This window comes from Sphaeramia orbicularis, chromosome 15 (assembly GCF_902148855.1).
Source record: "Sphaeramia orbicularis chromosome 15, fSphaOr1.1, whole genome shotgun sequence".
NCBI classification, from domain to species: Eukaryota; Metazoa; Chordata; class Actinopteri; order Kurtiformes; family Apogonidae; genus Sphaeramia; species Sphaeramia orbicularis.
The window spans coordinates 34,441,628-34,464,311 of NC_043971.1; the positions used below are offsets into that span (position 1 = coordinate 34,441,628).

The window sequence follows — 22,684 nt, forward strand, 5'->3', positions numbered from 1 at the left end:
TTTCTGCGCTTGAAAAGGAGTGGGAAGAAGTATAACTTATTGACTCCCATCCCCTTTTTACAAACTAATAATCAAACTAGATCTGCTTCCCTTGCTTTGTTAACACACATTTTCCTCTGTATATTTTTTACAATAACACAAAACATCCATACAAACCATTCATATACACTTTTTTAGTCATCTCACACACAATCAGATTTGCGTAATCAACCGTTTTTAATATAAACTATAATATTTATTCATTCATTCATTTTCTGAACCCGCTTTATCCTCACTAGGGTCACGGGGGTCGCTTGGAGCCTATTCCAGCTACATAGGGGTGAAGGCGGGGTACACAATGATCAATAAATATGATAGTATCTTCTTATCATGATAACCAGTGAACTACAATAATATCTTATTTTGTGCATACTTCTATAATGTTCTATGTTTTGTTATTATAGTGCATCCTTTTAAATGCACAAACTGAAGAAGACATTTTAAATTTTGCTCCAGATTGTTCCACAGATGTACCCCTCTAACAGAGATACACTGGCTAAGATAAGATAAGATAAGATAAGATAAGATAAGATAAGATAAGATAAGATAAGATAAGATAAGATAAGATAAGATATTCCTGTATTAGTCCCACAAGGGGAGTACAAACTAAGCATGCAAGAGTACAAAGAGCAGAATCAAAAATAAAGACAAATCCAAAAAGCTATAAATATTATTTACAGCTGTACACATGGTGAACATATCACAGATTGGATGGGGGAAATACTCATACGTACACCTATATACACATATATCTACACACATAATCATATATATATAGACATGCTTACAGATTATACATGAGTACAGTTCATTGCACAGAATTATTTGGAGCAGTTGTGGAGCCTAACAGGTGTAGGAAGGGAAGATCTGCGATACCTCTCCTTCACACACTTTAGGTGGAACATCCTGTCACTAATGGAGCTCCTTAGTACAGTGAGTGTGTGTTGGAAGTTGGGGGAAGGAAACAATTCTTATATGATACTAAACAAGAAAAATCTGGTCCACGTTCTGTCCATCTATCATTTTCTGCTGCTTTGTCTGGGTTTGGGATGTGGGGATGGTACAGCTCGTCGAAGCTCGTCTCCAGCTCCTCCGGGGGTACTCCGATGTGTTCTTAGGCCAGATGAGTGATATGATCCCTCCAGTGTGTCCTGGGTCTGCCCTGGGGCATCCCCCTGGTTGGACATATTCCATGTGGAATTTCCAAAAGCTCAAAAGTAGTCTAGCAAATAAGAAAAATGGACCGTGAATAACAAATCTTTTTCACTCTACTGACAAATAGACTTCGTTCCATGTTACGTTTACTCACTAAAAAGCAGAAGTCCATTTACATTTACAGTTTATTATGTTAGCATTAACCCATAAAGACCCAGTGCTACTTTTGTGGCAGTTTGCAATTGACTTTTTGTCTAGATTTACTCTTTAAGTGATTTGTCACCATTTATTATAAGATTATCCTTTGTATTTTGTGTATTTTCAGTGAAAATCATGTATTTTCCTAAATTTTATTTACTGATCCTGTAGATGTTCATAAAAGCTCAGATAAAAGCTGAGGGTAATTGTATCAAAGACAGACAAAACTGAAGAACAAGTGAGTTTTTCAGCAAATATATCATTAACTAAAAGGAAAAACAAGTGTCTCCATCCACTGTCATTGAACTCCATGGGTTTTACTGGTGAATCAATGTTGTAGACGATGTTGGTGTTTCCACGTTCACTACGGAGCCTCTGAACGTCCAAATGGATCATATCTGATCACCATGAAAAGATGACAAACTGCATTTTCCACCAATTATTTACATGTATTGATAGGATTAGTGGATCAGAAGTTATTAAACATTTTACATTAGTAGATGAGTTTTGTTGCAGGCGGCCGTTTGGGTCTTTATGGGTTAATACATTATATTATAGTGATGATTACTCTCATATGGAAGTACTATGAGCAATCGGCTTATATGCATACAGGTTCATTTAACAGTTCAACAGTCAACTTTATATGTAGATTTTCTCTACTGCCTCTGTAAATCACATTTGTATGATTTTCAGAGGCAATGGAGCATGCATGGGCGCTGTCCCGAATGGATTGCTCTCCAGATTGTACCTTTGTAATCCCTAAATCAAACACATGGCAGTCTAGGTGAGCCCTTAACCTCGAGATTAAGAGGCTTTTGGTCCATCAGGTCAAATCAAAATGCAGCTCTTTGCTGTTGCCAGAGAAACAAATATTAGAATCAGAACTGGTGACTATTTTATCCATAATGATTTTTTTTATTATGTTGTCTATATAACACCAAAAAAAATTGAATTTGTTTTCAGATGCCAAAGTGAGCCTTATAAATCATTTTTAGTATATAGATTGTTTTGTTGGGTAAATATTACACAATAGTTTTAGTATTTTTTTAAAAAAGAGAATTGATTAGAATGCCTTTGCCATTTAATGAGTAGTACAACAAAATTCAGGTCTCCCTTACAAAACAGATTTCTAATCTCAACAGGACTTCCTGGTTAAATAAAGGTAAATAAAATAAAAATTAAAAGTGCTTCATCTGATCAGTACAATCCTATCAGACACATAAGCATTGTAAAAATATCCAACAAATACTGACTGATTATCTGTTCAGACTCACATGTAACTAATGTAATAAATAAACTTTAAGGTGCCTTAGTCATTTGATAAAAGATGAGAAATGTGGGATGAAACGAAGAATTCTTATCCGAGCACTCTGGTGTGGTCATAAGGACATTTATCACACTAATAGTGGGTCAGTACTTGTGTCACGTATCACTTCCTACGACCCGATTGCAATTAGCCTGTAACCTTTGACCCTTTTACTTCCATGCGGTTCAATTCAGACCCATTCACAGAAATATGAGCTTTTCTCCACATGCTGTTGAGTGTCCCATGCTGTTATTAGTATGTAAAGAGGCTCTGTCTGTGGTCTCCTTCGCTCTTCCTTTTCGCTGTGACCCAGTGTAGGTCTGTAACCCAGGGACACTGGGTAACTGTACCGGCATTAAAATAGCAAACAGGGGGAACAGAGTGTATTATGAGATTCACTAGTTTCATGTCTCCCTGGGTGAAGCTATAAATAGCCTTTCACACTGGAATAGAGTTTTCCCCAGCGATGCGGGCGAAGGCCAGAGGAACAGCTGCGCTAAAGCCAAGTCCTGTTAGATCAGTGGAGTCACATGGGCATGTTCCTGTCTGTCTCTCTCCTCTTGTCTTTCCGTCTCTCTGTCTGTCTGCCTGTCTCTCACTGTGTTCCCTCGCTCTCGTTTCCCATTTCTCTCGCTCCTAATCTGTCCCACTGTCTCGTCTTTTACCCACTTGTTTATCTCGCTGTCTCCCAGTATCATTGTCTCTCCACAGCTGTCGTCCTTTCTCTGTCTGTCGGTCCGACGTTTGCTCAGTTTCCTGTCTCTCTTGATGTCTTTTAATTTGTGTCCCGCTGTCATTATCTCTGCCCACTTTGCTTTATCGTTCTGTCATTCTGTCTTTTTGCCTCTCTCTGACTCTTTATTTAACTGGGTGTCCTTCTCCTTCCTCTACCATAGCTTCCGTCTCTCTCTGTCCCGATCCTGTAGGTTTCCTTCTGTCGCTTCCTCTCTTTGTCTTTCTCTCTGTGTCATCTCTTATGCCTCTGTCTCTCTCATTATTACCAGGACTCCCCTGTGTACTCTGTTAATTGGTACAATCCTATTAACAGTGTTTGTCTGTATGAAGAGGATTCGTGAAGGATGAGGATGAACTACATCCATTTCTCCAGTAGACAGGCATTTTTCATATTGATTTCTTAACAAATACATTATACATTTACATTTTTATTTTGTATGAGTTGAGAAATTGAGAATTGAGAGCTCAAATCTGGTTGCTGCTACTCCATTAAAATGTATTTGAGCATTTTATCAATTCCAAAAGTGTAACTATTTCCTTCAGAGTGTCTGACCTCCTTACTTGTTGGGTTGTGGCATGAACATATTTGCCCACTCCCTCCCCTCTGCCTGTCTCCCTGTCTGTCTCTCTCTCAGTTTGACATCACAGGTGTGTATATATAGCCGGCAGATGGATTCTCCCATGGCAGGCTGCTTCAGCACTCCTCGCTTCCCGATCTTAGGCCTACCCTTGGCCACTCAAATGAAGTAGAAACAATTTCTTGTTTACATTGTCTCTTCTGATCTGCTCAACCATCAGTTTGTGACTACATCCATTATTCATACGTTCCACTGTGCCACACACATGCTCACATGCACATGCGCTGACACATTACAGCTGCTAAATATGGACCTCTAGCCCCCACATACAGGTGCAGAGGTTACATATGCATAAATATTGTTTTATATTCATTTTTGTACAAGCCCAGTGAACACAGCAGATATATAATTAAGAAAAACAAGCATATAATTAAACGCTTTATTATACGGATAAGTTAAAATGAAATAGTTGTATAATTATTATGTAGTAGGATTTCCAGTCTAATAATTTCTTCTTGTTTTAATGTACAGAAAGAATTTATTGTTCCCAACAAGAAATTTACCAGTCATAATGGTTTAGGCTGCAAACACAAAGTTCAGTTTGAGTATTTAACCCATAGTAATGACTGGTAACAACTAAGCAAAACATTACATTAACCAGTAAATGTACGCTATTATAAACTATTAGAATAAAAGAAAAGCAAGGGCTCCATGGCATCGAATGGTGCTTTTTCAATTTTATTTTATTCCTTTTTACTGTATTTATTGAAATTACCGTAGGTTGTTCTTAGAGCAAGGGTTAGCTTTTAGCTTAGTCAGAAATAGGGGTTGTTTTCATAATAAATTGTACTGTTTTGCTTAACCCTCCGGTATCCCGTCCAGCAAGGCCCTTACTAAACACCAAGTGTGCCTTTTTGGCACACTTGTGGAATAATGTCAAAAAATTTTTCATAAAGTTTGTTTTTAATTCTTTTACACTTTTTTGTATTTCATCAACTTGAGCCATAAATAAAAATACCAAATATTCAATAATTGTCACATTTTTTAACCCTTTAAATGCCGTGTTTGTAATGTAAACAAACCATTTTTTTGGATGCAAAAAACACAAAAAAATGTATTTTTTCAATATACTACAGAAAAAAATGAATCACATATTATTTGATTTTTTCATCCTGGCATATGTCAATGATTAACTCCAACATTGGTTAATTTGCATGATTATTTTTGGCGCTACGTCAAATGTTAAAAAATACTAGCATCTGTCACCAAGTGTGCCAAAAATGCACACCTATAAATCAAACTATTAAACATTATATATTGATTTTTTTCTGCTCTAATTTGATTTTATTTTGTAAATCAAGGTCAGCCCTAATCATACATATCAAATGGAAGAAATAGTGCATTTTAGGCACACTTGGGAGACAGATGCTAGTCTTGTAATTTTCTATTGTTTACATCGTGCAAATTTTAGTTGGTGGCCAGAATTTTAAAGATCATGCACAAATGGACAACTTTTGAATTCTAACCTTATTTAAATTGTGAAAAATAATATGAAGTTTTTTAAAATGAAGTGCAAAGTGTACCTAAAAGGTGCACCAGGATACCGGAGGGTTAATGTCTTGGGCCCCCGTTTATAAGCTATGCTTCTGGGGTTACCCTTTTTACAAAATCATATCTTGCTGTAAATTATGAATATAACTTGTATACGCATTTTAAATGATTTGTAAATAAATGTGAACTGAACTGAACTGTACTGAGTCCTCTGATCCTGACTTGAAATCCAACATGTCCAGTGTATCTGCAGTTTGCAATGCACAAACGCCACGTCTCACTCTCCTCCAGACGACTTCGATGTCCTGTCTTAATTCTATTCTGCAGAGAGAAGCCTGTTAGCCAGTAGAGCCCAGTCACAGTGCAGATTGCTGAACTCATAAATAAGTACTTTGCAAGCTGCTACAAAAGTTAAACCCCCATAACCGTGGATTGCGGTCGTCACTGCCACTACATCTTGTTGTGTGATGAGACTCGTCAGTGAGAGATGTGGCTGCTGACTCAGACGTTGTTACATGTCTGTTCTAGGGTCATTACTAAACATTTTAACTGACAAGTTTTACCAGAAAAGAAAATTAACAAATGCTGATATACCAAGCTCTGACGACAAACTTTTGTGTTCCCATAATGTGATGCAGCAGTAGGACCTTGTCAGGCATTTATCTGCATGTCACTATTTACTACAAAATTGCTTAGACACTACTAATGTCTGAAAGCATTTACAGCTCAGAAACAGAACTGGAAGAAACAGTAGCAAGGTGAACTAGAAGCTGTAACCTCCAGGTGCAGGCAGACATGGCATCTGAGTCTTATCTGCAGTTGTAGTGGTTTATGTTGTACTCTTTCCTGCTGTGGTGTGTTTGTTCAAGTGTGAGGTCGGTGGGGCCCTTCTGGGCTAAAGAAGTAACTGCTGGGCACAGACTAGCACATAGTATGCCGCCACAACATGCCTGGAGTGCTATCGAGGAGGAGCACAGCCGATTGGTGTGAAACATTAGACATCCATGTGCACACTTTGCTGAGAATTTGCAGCATGTGACAGGAGAAACATATCCTGACTATGTGGTCAAGTGAATACCAGAGAGGGATGATCGAGGGGCGGTGGGTAGCTGGCAGATTTAGGGAAGACTGAATGTTAGTCATGAAGACTACACATTTAGACAGGCGTGCATGTTTAACTGTATATTTACAGCACTGCCAAAAAATGGTTCTTGGTGTGGATTATGGATTTATTTATTTATTTACTTATTTATCCACTATCTGTTTGTACCATGTATATGATGAAGCTATATGTTATATATTTAGATATATCAATATTTAATATATTCATTTATGTTTGTGTTGTGCAGTTTTTCCTTTTCATCTTGGTGTTTTGTCTTTTTATTCTTATTCATCTAGTTTTTAATCAAATCTGTTTGTCACCCCATTAGGTTTTATATTAATTGTGTGTTATTTCTTATCAGCCATTTGTGAAACACTTTGAATTGCACTAAACATAAGGAAAAGGTATGGTACAAATACATTTCCCTTGATTGACTGGTTGATATTAACATATATGAAACACTTTATATATACATTTTTGCTACCAGTCTCATCAATATGTCCCCATATTTGTTCAAAATATAAACTATGCAGTGACTTGCAAAACAAAAGTGACTGCTTTGTCCCACTCATGACAGAGTTTTTAAAAGTTTTCAAGTCCTCTAACACTAAGACAGTTAATGAGTAGTTAAAGAATGAGTAACTCTGTTATATGTTTCTGTATAGAAAGGCCCAACAGCAGGAGCAGATAATGATCTGATGACTAAGTCAGGCTCTTTAGGATCACTTTATTGGCATTGTTAGGGGGGTGGAATCAAATTAGGAAAATGGCAGCTGTGTCCATGCCATATTATTATGAAATGTAATCCAATTTGACCAGACAATCCTCTTGAAATGGACAGAGCACTCTCTTGGGCTCATCTGTTTTTATTCTTTAGTCCTGCAGAAATACTCAAGTTGTGGTCCGGCTGTTGTTCTGCTATATGTGGGCACATTATTAGTCACCTAAGTGGTTGTCCCATGCAGTTCCTAGAATGAGATGCATTGGGTGTAAATAGATTACCAAAACAAACCCACTCTAAGCAGGGCATTCTGCTTTTTTAAACCATCATAATATTAGGATGTCATGAGGTCATCCAAACAAACCGTAGAGATGTGACATGTCCAGTTCTGGGAAGTAAATCTGACTTTGTTGACATAGCTCATAATCTGCTTTGACGGCTACTTGTCGGATGTTGCTGTGATGGGGGACACTGTAAAATGCTGCCTGTGGACCCTGCAGTAATATGAGCACCTGGGAAAGGAGCAATCTGTTTTCATAAAGTGGGTGAAAAAGAATTTCAATTCCAGGGATTCTCTGTTGAAGCGCCGTGTCTTTTTTTTTTTTTTTTTTTTTTTTTTACAACTGTCCAATTTTGTTTCCTCAAAGGCTATCAGATTTATCTCAAGAGGAGAATGCAGAGAAATTTACTCTCTCCCTTTTACTGCCAGAAGGAAAGGCAGCTGAGTGCTTGCTTGTGTCAGGAGTGAGTGAATAGCTGCAGAGGAACAGCTGCATGCAGTGACTCTGCCAAGCTAGGCATGTCAATGATTTGCCATGCAACTCCGCTCACTCAATCACACACAAGAAGGAGTGTTCAAAAGCCTGCATGTGAACATCAGTCTTTTGCACTCTACCCCCAGGAACATTTAATTTAAAGTCCCATATGTGCATAAACTACAAGAGCAGCACTCCCATGCATTTTGTCCATTTTATCCACGACGCATTAACACACATACTCAAACACACACAAAATCAACAAATAACAGATGGATGCCATTGTTGCGTGATGGCTACATTCACAGTCCCTTTTCCCCTCAGAGACTGTAGCTCATCAGGAACATGGACGGCCATGTGGTCTCAGAACAGAAGGATATTGTTTTTAAAATGAGGTTGACATAGAGAAGATGACAAACTATATTTAATAATTCAGTATGTGAGTTACTGTGTTTATTTGGAGTTTTAGTCAGAGTCGGTGCTCTGTTGTTGTGCAGGGAGTTGTTGTGCATTTGCAGACAATAATTGTCACCATTTCTAAGCTAATACATACAAGACACTATAAACTTTTGTGCAATGGATGGATGTAAGTAGTGATGTAGTTCTCAAGGCCGATTTTGGTCTCCAGACCAATTTTTTGTGGTCTTGATCTTGTCACGGACTCAACTCATTTGATCTCCGTCTTGTCTTGGTCTGAGACATAGCGGTCTCCATGGGATTTGTACAAAAACCGCATCATCACAGAATGGTATCAGTATTTATTATGTGCTTTCTTCAAATGCAACCAGTCAGATGCATCTATTTTAAAAACATGTTACATTGTATAAGACTTAAAATGAACATCTTCCTTGTACATCCCATCTCTTTCTCTTGATGAGTTCTGATAAACTGGTCGGAGAGGACGGCTGAGAATATTATTTTCCATCAGACCTAGAGGGAGTGTTACATTCATAAAATGTAGGCCTAATGTGTAACTATGACAAATCTGGGTGATTTAAAATGAAAGACATAAGGACAATATAATAGAAAAGAGCATGAGTTTGGTTTAACTAGTCTTGACATTTTACAGAAATTCCTTTTGCTCTATAACTGATATGAGTAATCATGTCATGTCAGTTCTAACTGTAGTCTGTTTTTGGTCTTGGTCTTGGAACTTGGTCTTGACAAGGCTTGGTTTTGGTCTCGCCTTAGTGTGTCATGGTCTTGGTCTCGTCTTGGTCTTGATACCCACCGGTCTCGGCAGTGTCTTTGGTTTCGGTCTAGCCGGTCTTGACGACAACACTAGATGTAGCTAATAGAATCGTTCGCTTAGAAATAGGATTATGTAAATCAGCTCACAGTACAAACTCCCTAAACAAACTTGACATAACCACACCAGCATGTGCAACTGCTACATATTAAAACATATTGAACTAACAATACTACAGCAGATATAGTGAAATCTTCTGTGAGAGAAAGAAATGTGTCTATAGATAACTGTCTTGTTTTCTTCACTGTTAAGCCTTTTAATTCTACCTTGTTGATTCTCTTCACCCCTTAAGCATCACATGTTCCAGTTGTTTCCATCTTGATATGCTCCAATTCCTTAGCCACATTATTAAGTTGTTTTTTTTTTCCTCTAGGAGGCTCAGAAGGTGAACAACCCCGCAAACAATCAGGCAGCAGACAGGGCACCAAAGGGTCCTGATGAGAAGGAGGAGGCCCCAGCCAGCGAGGTGGGATGGATGACCTCAGTCAAAGATTGGGCTGGTGTCATGATCTCCGCTCAGACACTCACTGGCAGAGTTCTGGTAGGTGCTCCCTCTTCTAAATATCGATCATCCTACAGTTCGAATGGATCATCAAACACTTTATCCGACAGTAATGAATCAGTTAAGCGCACCGCTGTGGTCTAACTTCAGGCAGACAACTGGTTTTCATATCCAAGTTGGCAGTCAGATTAATCCGGTGAATAATCCAGTGCCATGTACATATTTATTCACCTGTTTTACACAAGTCCCATTGGAGACATACTACAGGGCAATTAATTTGATCTCCACAGAGGCTGGCGGATGTTGAGTTCTCGCTTCAAATATCAGCTGGCTATTTGGCTGGCACTGTCCAGCTCTCTGCTGCAATGGTGTATGTGCGGCACGCTGTAACTTACTCTGCTGTACCTCTGCCAGCTCAACTGATGAGTTTGTGTTTATTTGTGTGCCGGGGTATAGGCCGGCGTGCATGTGCGTGTGTGTGTGAGGAAGAGATTTATTCATCAAGTACGAGAGGGAGCATATGTGGTGTTTGTGCAGAAGCTAAAAGGCTGTCATCGTGGCTTTTCTCCTGGTATGAATTGCAGCCTCACTCCCCCGCTGACCCTTCTTCCTCCATCTCTATCGTTCACTTTGTCCCCTGAACATCCCCGGTCCTCTGCACTTCTTTGACAAATTAGTATCTCAACTGATCTATCTCATATACTCAGCCTGTCCCTCTCCTTTTTCCGTTCTCATATAATTGTGAGTAATTCTGCTTATGACCAAAAAGGAAATGGTCTCAGAAACAGAATTAGCTGCTTTACTCCAGAGCTTTTGACAGAAACTCAAAACCGTTTCTCGCGTCTTCTATTGCTTTAAACAACTGCTGTGGTGGCAAAATATTTTATCAAAATTAAAAACTGCAATTCTGTTAGAAAAGTATTTTACATCTGATCCCTCTCTCAGCTTAGAAAGATGTCTTCCACTTAAGCGGATTCTATTAATGGCTTATAATTGGCTGCAGGGGCTGTAGCTTGAGTTATACAGTGTCCTTAATGTGACTCGTGCGGAAAGCCTGTTTACAGACCAGCTTATGCATGAAGTTTTATTCACTGGCACAGGCTTTATGTTGAATAAAAATATGGATTTTGCCAAATTTTATTATAGTTGGAAACAGTGTATGTAATCTGAATAAACTAGTCAGTATAATGTGTAACACAGGCTGAGTTGTGTTAAGATATTTTAATGTGGAGGTCTTTAAGGTGTTGAGATATGTTTAAATAAAAAAAGCAACTCTCAAGATATTATCTATTAAAAGTTTCAGGTACTTCCACTTCATTCTGATCAGTGAGAATCAAATTTAATCAAATTTCAAACTTGGCCTCATATTCTAACATATGAGTTGCCTGCAAATATGAAGCTCTGTTCAGACATTTTATGGTCCTTCTGTGGACTGAGTAAAGAAATAGTGGGAGTGAGGAGGGAAATGGATCCAAACTAAAATACTAACACTGTCTTTGTTAATGTTTGCTGGAATGTGACAGTTCCTTCACGCCTGGCGAGAGTAGCTGAGAGTTGAGAAGGATTCAGGCCTTTCATGGCGAAGAAGATGAAGAATCCTAAAGGGAGCTGTCAATTTACTAAATGAGTTTCTCTTTCATCACTTCCCCACTCACACAGCTCCGCTGGCATGGACACAGCTCCCTCTCGCTTTTATCTTCTGCTCTAACTGAGCGCTCCAAATCTGGCCTCTCAATACGTATGTATGTACTGGTGTGTGTGAGGGAAAGGCACAGTGACAGACAGACACTTCCATGTCAGTAAAAAATAAAGCACTGGTTGCTTTAAACAGGTCTCTCAGCATTGAGGTATCTCAGTGTATCACCTACTGTGATTTGTGCTACTTCTGCTCAGGCTGATAATGCTGCCCAGCAGGCTCTGTTTGCTGACATGCTCAGTGTTATGATATGCATTACAGTATAGAGGAGTGCTTCATACGAGTAAATCAGTATTCTTTCTCTGGGAATATGTACACTTGTCAGTACAAGTAGTGTACATATGTGACACTTGCATTACAACTTTTGCACATGTACATATGCCCATGTGTTATGTATGTGTATATGTGTGGGTGATTTTTTTTTTTTTTTTAAGACTCTTCATATTCCATCCGTGCTTCACTGCAGATCAAAATTGCGATGAGTATCCATGTACACAGAACCTGGCTGGTAACCATAGCAACTGCTGTGTAGTGGCACTCAGTCATTTGACTTTGGGGGGGTGTCTGCTTGTGCTGAGCAAAAATAACACACACAAAAACACATGAAAACACACGAAAACACACACGCATGCACGCACGCACGCACACACACACACACACACACACACACACACACACACGCACACACACACACACACACACACACAGGTGGGATTAAAGCTTGATGCAGGTTCCTTTCTATCTAGGTGGAAGAGCCAGAGCCAAGCAGATTGAGACAGATAGCCTCTGGTAGGCAGTGAGGCAGAGCCCTCTATCCCCGTGCATTTGTTTGTCTTGATGACTTTACTGCTAGTGAAAGATCAAGTGTACCCCCAGGCTTATTGAATTACCAGACAAATCTAAATCCACCCATGGCAGCATCTTGGCCCAGGAGTCCCCCATATTGTTTCCTAGCGTAGTGCAGAATTACAGGCATAAGAAGAATAAGGCCTGTTGTGATGTTCCTGCCTTATGTGACTTTGCCAAACTATTAAGCTCTGATGAAAATGAAACTAAATGAACACACATCCACCCACGCTGCATAACCATTAAGACCAGACATGTGCTGCATGACACACAGATCATCCTGGTCATTAGTGGCTTGTTTTGAAGAATTCAAGTTTCCTGAGGAAAAGGCTGTGTGACTAGAACAATGATTACGGCCCATGGCTTTGCTGTGATACCAGTAAATAAAGAGCAGAATGTCATGTGTGTACATCTGTGAAGTTGTGCACATGTTTAAGCCTTTGGTGATTTTATGAGATGATGGTGCAGATAAATGCACTGTTTCCTGTGATCACAGCCTTTGTAACCCTCGTACTTACACAATGCAACCCCCTCTGTCAACATGTACACACACACATCCATATATATACAATTTGATTAGAATCAGTCACGTTATAGTCCTCATAATATACAACAGAAATGATGGATACCACTGTTGCACCGCTGTATGATCTTTAGATTTCTGTCATGCTCCACCTCTGCAAATAACCTTATCAAATATTTAGAGGTTCATTCACACATGACCTGCCCCTGTGTGGGTTTTCACTTAACAACACACTCTGGGTCAAACGCAAAAACAAGGCAATGAGCATAAAAATGTTCAAATGTGTCCCTTAGGAAATGCAGTCATCAAACACCAACCCACAGAAATAAGTGTATATTCATCAAGCCTGGATTTGTTACAGCTTGTTGAATTGGTATTTATTTTTTATATTCCAAATTATGCAGGGATAAAAGATTAAATTCTTAACTTTATAACCAGAGTTTAGTTGTAAAGAAATATCCATCCATCCACCCACCTGTCCGTCCGTCTGTCCATCCACCCACCCATCCATCCATCCGTCCGTCCGTCCATCCCTAAGTATTGTCAGTGCCTTAACCATATAGGTTCTAATAATGCAGCAGATCTGTTGATGTATCACGTGTCGACACTTGGAAATCAAGACGATTCATAATTTTTAATTCTTTTCATAAAATAAAACATTTAGGTAGTGACATTTATAACAATATGTAACTGTAGTGTATTATGCCTCATCTAGTGGGGTTGGACGCAGCACAAAGTCAAGGATCCCAAACCAAAACATTAAAAAAATAAGTTTATTAAGTGAAAAAGTGTTCAAAGGTGACAGCAACCTCAAAATAATTAATGTAAATCCATGGACAGAAACTAAAAACTAAATAGAAACAACAAACCAAAAGACATTCAGTACCCCTTCCTAACCTAATAAAAAGTGTAAAAAAAAAATAGATATATATATTTACCAACAAAAATGTCAGTTCACATTACGATGAGCTATGCCACCAGTGGAACAATGTATTTACCAAGTTATCTACACTTTCACAAGGCCCGAGAAGTACCAATTAAATCCCAACACACAGATAGCAGTGTGTACACAGTTTGAAGGCTGAGCAGAGGGAAGATGCTGCTGTCAGGAACTTAATAGTTTTGAAGTGACTGATGTTGTGGAGCGGTAATATCAGTAACAGCCACTTTGGACGAATGAATCTCCACACCCAGCCAATCAGAGAGGACCTACACACAGGAAGAACACTCACACACACACACACACACACACACACACACACACACACACACACACACACACGCACACACACACACACACACAACACAGCCACACCAAATAAAAGAAACAAACTACAAGTTAACGATATTAACCCATAAAGACCCAACGCTGGCAACGGTGGCAATTTCCAAATCTATTTTTCTCTCTATTTAACCTATCTTAAGTGATTTATCACCATTTATTATAATATTATCCTCTGTATTTAGTGTTTTGTCAGTGTAAATGAGGTATTTTCTTATATTTAATCCTCTGATCATGTTGATGTTCATTAAATCTCAGTGTAAATCCAAAGGTTATTAAATCAGAAACAGAGAAAACTAAGGAAAAAGTGACATTTTCAACAAATATATCAAGAACTGAGCATAATACAAGTGTGTCCATTCACTAGCATTGATCAAACTCTATGGGTTTTACTGGCGAATCAATGTTGTAGAAGATGACGGTGTTTTGCACACTCACTATGGAGTCTCTGAACGTCCAAATGGGTCATATCTGATGCTCATGAAAAGATGACAAACTGTTTTTACACTAATTATTTACATGTATTGAAAGGATTAATGGATCAACAGGTATTAAACATTTTATATCAGTATATGGTTTTGGTCGTGTGTGGCTGTTTGGGTCTTTATGGGTTAACTAGAATTAATAATCATGACAAGTTAACTTATGTAGCCGGATGACGGTGGAGTGAGTGAACAGACTCAAAAACAGAATTATAAATTATATTATCTTCCTCTCCGTGTCAAACCATATTCCTGAACAACCATGCTGATTGGTTGTTTAGCAGGTCAATGCCCGGACATCCTTTGCAAATGACATTTACGAAGACAGATGATCGTAAGGAATGAGCCTAATGGACTTAAAAAAATACTTCCTCAGCTATTGTCTGTTCTTCATCAAGAGCCATTTCCTCGGCCATAGTAAATTGAGGACTCATAAACTGGTGTTTACAACTACTCGACTTTGTCCTCTCAACATCTGTTTTTATCTTGTTGCTTATCCAGAGGTGAAGATGAACCCAGAAACGAACAAAGGACTGAATGACAAAATCACTCTATGTGCCATGTAAATAATGTATTACATTATGTGTTAATGTTGATTAACTCAGCACGTTAACTCTTTTATGCACGTAATACTTAAGCCATTCGCCTGACCTGTGGTTTCACATATGTGTATCCTGATCATGTTCACGGTGAATTATGTGAAAGTAAGAGTATCACTCCTTATAGCATGTCTGAATAATCATGCTATTATTTTACTGATGCTTAAGTGAGGTTACAGGTGATGTATAAAGTTTAAGAATCCCCCTCTGTCTTCCCAAGAGGGAAGAGAAACGTGATATTTTTGAATATTCACAAGGAGGCGTTTTCCCGCCGAAAACAGACAAAGAAGGCAACACCCCAAGGCATCGATGACTCATCTATATTCATGAGGAAGGCGTTCCGGGTTGGTTTTTGGACAGAACTATAAAAATGAATGAAACCAACTTTTCTAGGGAGTCTTTTCCATCTCGGGAGTCTTTTCCATCTCGAGAGTCTTTTCCACCTCTTCTGGGCTCTCACAGAGCAGAGAAGAGTCTTTACCATCTCCAGGGCTCTCACCTACGCAAAGAGTCTTTTCCACCTCTCCCAGGCTCTCACAGAGCAGAGCAGAGTCCTGTCCATCTTCTGGGCCCTCACCTAAGAGCAGAGAGCTTTCTCCAAGGAGTCTTGACCATCTCCTTAGCTCTCAGAGCTGTTCTATCCTCTAAGCTCTCCAAAGAGCTTTATCATCTTCGCTGTTCTCCACTTCTCCTGGTGAGCTTTCCAGAACCAGCCGCCAGAGCCAGCTGTGAACCTCCTCCAGCCAGCAGAACTTCAGAACTCCAGACCTTCAGGCCTCCAGCGCAAGCACGTCGCTTCACAGCCTGTTCCTGCTTCGAACTACGTCAGAAGACTTCATCCATCCGCCGTCAAGGCCGTGCCAGTTGCTGCATCCGCACCGCAACAACTTGTAAGAAAACTTGCTCCTGATTTATCTGAGTTGGTGTTATTCCAAGTTAAGTAGGTTTACCTCAACGTAACCTCACTAACATTATAATCTCTTGAATATAGCTATCTGCCAACTTAATTTACATATTCTCCTGTCCATAATCTCCTGCTCCTTTTGTTGTATTTGTCTCTTGTCTTTATGTTATTTGTGTGTCTTAGTTTAGTTAATAAAGTATTTATATGTATATAAATCCATTGCCTCAGTTGTGCTTTGTGTACTGTTATTCACACATGGGTTCACTGTGCAGTCCACAAACTATCACCTATGCAAGATTTCCGAATTATTGTTTAGAGTTGATTTAAGTTTAAGTTTGGTTATAAATCTATAATTAAATTAATCAATAAATCAACACTCAATTAATAAATAATTTGGTATCCTATTCTTGCTACACTTAGCTATGTATTAATATAATTGCTAGGAGACCGGAGTGTTAAAATGCTACTCTTTATAAATCGGCTGATGCGCGGTTAAGTCTGTCTGCTTTTACTTATGTAGAGAAGGAAGCTACCAAGTGCCAGCTGCAGCTTAAGGAGGAAAAGTGTCTGTGAGCCCAGCAAGACAGCTGTCCACACAAAGACACTGCATGGAGAACATAGGTGAAAGGCACAGCACCTCTGGTCGGGCAGGGGGATGGCTCATTGGTCTCTTGACAACCGTGTCACCCCAGTTGCTTTGGAGTAAGACCTCATTAAGCACTCAAGGGCACAATGTCCGAGAAAATGACAAGTTAGACAGATGGAAATGTGAGTCGGTTGAATTCTTGCGCTGTATTACCGCCACATTTCGCCTAATTGATACTTATGGTAATTCTACAGAAGCAACTTATATAATCACATAATGTCATAGCAAAACATAGGGGATTATAACCTGTGAATGTAGATATTCACCCTATCTCTCCATGCTGTGGATTTGCACGGCATGGTGGGTCTAGAAATAGGTCAACCCTGCCATCTTTCTTAATGGGATCTTGGGTGGCAACCAGGGACCATCTGTTCACATGGCCCGCTCCCTAAACCCTATGGTCATCCCTCTGCCTACCCATCCACCCACACACTGCATGGCACTCGTTGTATTGACCCCTATTATCTGCAAATACAACACATCTGTCTCTGCGGCAGACTGACAGCACATGACTCTAACTGTGTTTGTAATAAAGCCAGAATCCTTTGTTATACATTTCACCTGCATCTCGTGTTTTATCACCAGAGAAAACTACATTATTATTATTTTTTTAAAATCACATTTACTTCCTTCTTCACCTTATTGGTGTGTATGAGCAGTACTTACACTGTGTGTGTGTCTTGGCAGGAGATGAGGTGAGATTGTGGAAAGTGTATAAGGACACTGTGGGGAGGATCCTTTGTATTTCTACGTGTCCTCAAATGTCCCGTCGTGGCGAAAATAAGTGTAAATGTGTTCTCTTGCTCTCCCCATGATTGCATTCCCGCCTGCACAGAGAACAGCTGTCATTCACAGTGTTCTACTTTTCAGACCCGTATTGTTTATGTTATTTCACTGTGTGTGTTTACCTCCATGTATAAGTACACTTTTGTACTGACAGTCCTTTGGGCTTGCATAAGCATATTTGTGTGTATTTTTTTTTATTTTTTTTAAAAAGCCGTTGGGTTCTGCCAACGTCTGTTTGCATCCCCGAGTTTATCCACGAATATATGTGTGTGTATGTGTGTGTACTATGTGTTTGAAAGCTGTTTGTGTGTGTTTGTATGTGCATGGATGGATGTGTAAACGCATGTCTGTGTGTGTATCCATTTGTGTAGTGTTTGGGCTGCCTAATTACGCTTTCCCAGTGAGTGTGTGGAACTAATTTATTGCTGTCAGTAAACTCCTCAGCATGGATACAGCTGTCAACACTGCAACATCTCTGCAGCACGCTCCTCCACCGTGACAACAGTCTCATTTCTTTGCATAAAACTTACAGGCAGCATATGGCTCTTTGTATGCATTCATTGAGAATTGGTAGTTTATTCATTATACTGCCTGCTTTGAAGCATAGAGCTTTTACAACACAGTGTTTTATGTAGCAGCTACTGTTATTACAACAAGGCCTGTCTCAAAAAGCAAACTGAGAAACGACCATGAGTATATGCAAGTAAATGTTGGATATAGAGCTGCACAATATATCGTTTGAGCATCGAAATCGCGATGTATGTGTGTGCAATAGTCACATCGCAGGTCCTGCAATGTAGGAGACAAATGAACTCAGTGTGTTCTCATCTAATTTCAAGGGTTCCGGACACACACTGCATGCTGTGATCCACCAATCACAATCGTTTTTGGAGTTAGTCTCTGGTAACAACATTGAAACATGAGCAATGAACAAGAGAAAATCACCGTAAATGAAGACTTGGTGCCAAAAAGAAACGCGATGTCAGTTATCTGGAATTATTTTGGCTACAAGAAGGATGATATTGAAACATGTGTTCTAGGTCGATAGTGCCTTCCACCTGTTGTCACTACAACAGGAAACACAACTAAGTATTTTGACCATTTACGGTATTTAGCTATTATATACTCCTGAGTATTTTTTCATATCGCTATATATATCGCAGGGTTAAAAAAATCGCAATGTCAGTTTTTTCCAATATCGTGCAGCCTTAGTTGGATACACATGTGCACAATTCCAATAGCGTCTTTGAGAAGTGTCTGCCATGTCGACGTGAGAAATAAACAATCAATATCCGCAGAGACCATCTGTCTACAATTCACCATGCACCGCAACCCAATTTCTCTGTAAATTAACATTGGTGGACCCAAACAAATATATCAATTTTTTCCTCTTCTCTGTTCAATATTCAGCTCAAAACTCAATTTTGAACCCGTCTATTCCCTTAACTGAAACTCGGTGCCCTCTGAAGCCTCCAGGCTGTGTCCTGTTCCTCCTCTAGCATTTATCCCTGTTGTTGAATTTGGTTAGCTGTACATCTTATTCATTTGTCATTCGCTGTAATTTATCAGTTCAGTCGATGGCAATCCATTTGGCATTGATTTAAGTCCTCTGAATGGTGATGAATGCCTGTTTGTTGTAGGGACTGTAGGGGACAGGCACTGCAGCAGAGTGAGTGAAATGGAGGGAGGCGAAGGAGATGGGTGTGGTACCAGCTCAAGTCTTCTATATGCATGACTTCAGGAATGCTATAATACAAAACCACTAGGCCACGAACACACTCAGAATCAGAGCCACTGGTGTCTGGAGGGGAAGAATTATTTCTTTTAAATATTTTAAATATTGATATGAGATTAGGGATGATGGGGAATTGTTAATTACACTGAGTGGAGGATGTTTTTACTGTCTCAGCAGTCTTGCAGGCAGTGTTTTATATTGTTCCAAACAAGCTCTAGTACTATTTTTAGTTTAGCTTTGTTATATTTTTAGCTGTTGTCTATCTGCATTTGCTATTTGAAGCGTAGACTTAGATGCTTATTGTTGTGTTTTGAAGGCAGCCAGACACATGACCAAGAAATTTGTATAAAATCTGAACAGCATGTCTGACTTGTTTGCATTTTGCAGCTACATCTTACGGCTTCTGTAAATACAGCCTATAAGATGAGATCTATAGTTTGCTCCAAGCAATAGTCCAAAACCTAAAAAATAGCATTTAAATAGGAAAAAAAAACTGCCTGGAAACATGCTCAATAAATGACTTTATTGATGATTAAACTGTTGATGATTCATTTTCAGTACTAGTTGGATTACCCAGCTCCACCATAGTTGTAGAACTCATAAAAGTGCAAATGAATTCCTTAATTTATACTTGTGTTTTAATTTTTTAAAAAACATTTTTACTGTTTTTTATTGGTTTCAGTCTTTGTATTGCACTCAGCTACAGTTTAGTGTGTTGTGTCCATGTGGCTTCAGCCCCACAGCCTTGGTTTTTCTGGGCTGCTGCCACATAGGAAATATAAGTCGTGTACTAAGCAGTGGAGGAGTGTGGCAGGGGGAGGAGGAGATGAGAGGGAAAGCAGGGTGTCATCGGAGGAAAGAAAAGCAACAGGGAGCCCTGCCATCGAGCTGCGTCGTTTCAGCTGGTAGAAATTTACTCATTGCTTTCTCACTTGGCAAGCAGACATAGTGCTGCACATCTGAGCATGCATATATAAATATGAGGCACAGTCTCCTGTATTATATTATCCTGAAAACATCCCAGTTCAAATTCTGTCAAGTAAGAGTAGAAGAGTCTTGATTGTGTGAAACAACTAGAGTTACAGCTAGAGTTCCTTAACTGTAAGATAAACCAGAGAAGAAAGATCTGGTTTTGTTGTGCATCAGGGCTAAAACAAAGTTATTTCTATCACCTAATGGATCATCGCAGTCAAACCATGTGCACTTGCGACAGACTGCTGTTGATTTTCTTCCTCCATTACATTAAATTGATTAGCATTCCACTGGTCTCAGTTTCCAGCACACTAGGGAGAGTTTTACAGCTTTGAAATTGTAGCTCTCAATTTGTCCTCATGAATGATTTTTCCTGCAGCCCTGCTTTAGGCTTGTCATAACTCAGAGCTGCTCGGTGGGATGACTCATCATTGCTTGTTCTTTCTTTGCCCCATCTATTAACCCATCCATTTGCCACCTGTGCCTCTATTGCTAAAGACCCAATAACCTACACCTGCCTTCTCGCCATGCACCCCCACCTCCCCATGCCCTTTTGTCTCCCCTCCCTCAAATTGTTCTGCTGTGGAAAAGGTCAGGAGAGCAGACATAGGAGTGATGTTTCACTTAGCTGCCTAGCCAGGCTTCTCCTTATTAGATCAAAGTCACCTGTGAATTTCAAGGCTGTGTGTGTCTGAGACAGTGTGGCGACAGTGTGCTTCCCTTGGGCAAAAAGCTCAATACGTCATAATAACAAACAACAAATCAAATCCAATCCCTATGACAGATGAAATAAAAAGCTGCATTAAAGGTTCAATGCGTAACATTTGTCTACTCTGTGTGCTTAAGTGTGTTGGAGCCTGTTTTGTGTTGATGACAGCAGGTTTTAGGACATTGATGAGTTCACTTTAAGTGTGTGAATGGTCAGTATTTAGTTAGATGATGTTAAAGTATTAGAGTAAAGGGGTCACCACAAGGGGAGGAGCTAGTGGAGGCCTCAAACCAACATTTGTCCTCCTTCTTGGATGAGGTTCCTCATTTCCATCAGACATAAAAACATCCTTCCAAACATTTTCTGAACTGCCCAGACCTTGTGAGAGCCTATCCTGGCTACAACAGGTGGAGTACACCCTGGATGTGCTGCCAGTTTATATACACTTGAACAAACTATGGGGGATTTAGACGGACTGGTTCCAAAGAGAACCCACACAAATATGGGGAGAACAAGAACGTGCGAATTCCACACAGCAGCACTGGGCTCTATGCACAACCCCACTACTTCCTGAACTTAAGGTAGCTCCTTTATTTCTTGTTTTTCATTATTGGACACACTGGTTTATCCAGGTGTGTCTGACCACAGTAGTCCCAACAAGAAGCAGCAGACACACCTGGATTAATCAGTGTGTCCAATAATGAAAAACAGGAAATAAAGGGGTTGCCTTAAGTTCAGGAAGTAGTGGGGCTGTGCATAGAGTCCATTTTGCTGTTTCTTTGTGAGTGCTGAACCCAAATGTCGCCTTTACCTCCATCCACCGACTATACTCATTCTTTAAAACAACCCTGGTGGATTGTTTAATTTTATGTTGTAGCGATCTGGCTCATTTTCTTGCTGAATCTATGAGAAACTGCTTTCACTGCATGGAATTCCCATTCCCACAGTGCACTTGGAGACCAAATTTCCAAAAAGGCCAGAGTGATATTTTGGTTTGTGATGTAAACAAGTGGACTGTGTTTGTGATGGAGTCATTTTCAAAGTTGTTCACCATGAGAGATAATTAGGCTATCACTGAGGTTTTACAAATTTGAAAAGAACTTGTGATGAAAGTCATATGCTGCTTCATTTTTGTATTCTTAACATCCTGATTTGTGTCAACATGTATCTATTTCTTCAAACTTGTAGTTTTATTGATTTTTAACATTTTCTAGGGACAAGATCCACAAATGTTAGTGTTGGCGACCAAGCATCAAGATGACCAGGAGACAGGACTAAAGTTTCACAAGTGGGTTTTCATTTACCCAAAGTTATTAACTCTTTCAATGCCATGGGCCGATTAAATCGGCTTTACGAATACAACCTTTAAAGTGCCACGGGCCGATCAGATCGGCTTTGGAGAACACGCCATATTTGTGTACAAACAAACCATCCACCCCCATTTCTTTCTCACATTTCGATGACGTTCTTTCAAATCTTCTTGCAAATTACGATCAATAATGAATCGGCTGCGTCCGGTGCATTTTGAATCTAAGTAGCAATCGGTCGGATGTTACCGAGCAGTTTTTGACCAAGGAAGAGCTCGCGTTTCGTTTTCTGCTTGGGAAATTTAT

At 39.6% G+C, this 22,684-nt stretch overlaps 1 protein-coding gene across 31 annotated transcripts in view; it reads left to right on the plus strand.

Annotated features, from left to right (window-relative positions):
• Positions 1-22,684, plus strand: part of kcnma1a (potassium large conductance calcium-activated channel, subfamily M, alpha member 1a) — a 202,592-nt gene that overhangs the window by 49,316 nt on the left and 130,592 nt on the right. For 30 of the 31 annotated variants that reach the window (XM_030155838.1, XM_030155841.1, XM_030155834.1 and 27 more), the window contains exon 2: positions 9,763-9,930. In XM_030155838.1, coding sequence (XP_030011698.1) covers positions 9,763-9,930 — 168 coding nt within the window. The remainder of the gene's footprint in view (positions 1-9,762; positions 9,931-22,684) is intronic. The other variant, XM_030155837.1, reaches the window with a different exon arrangement.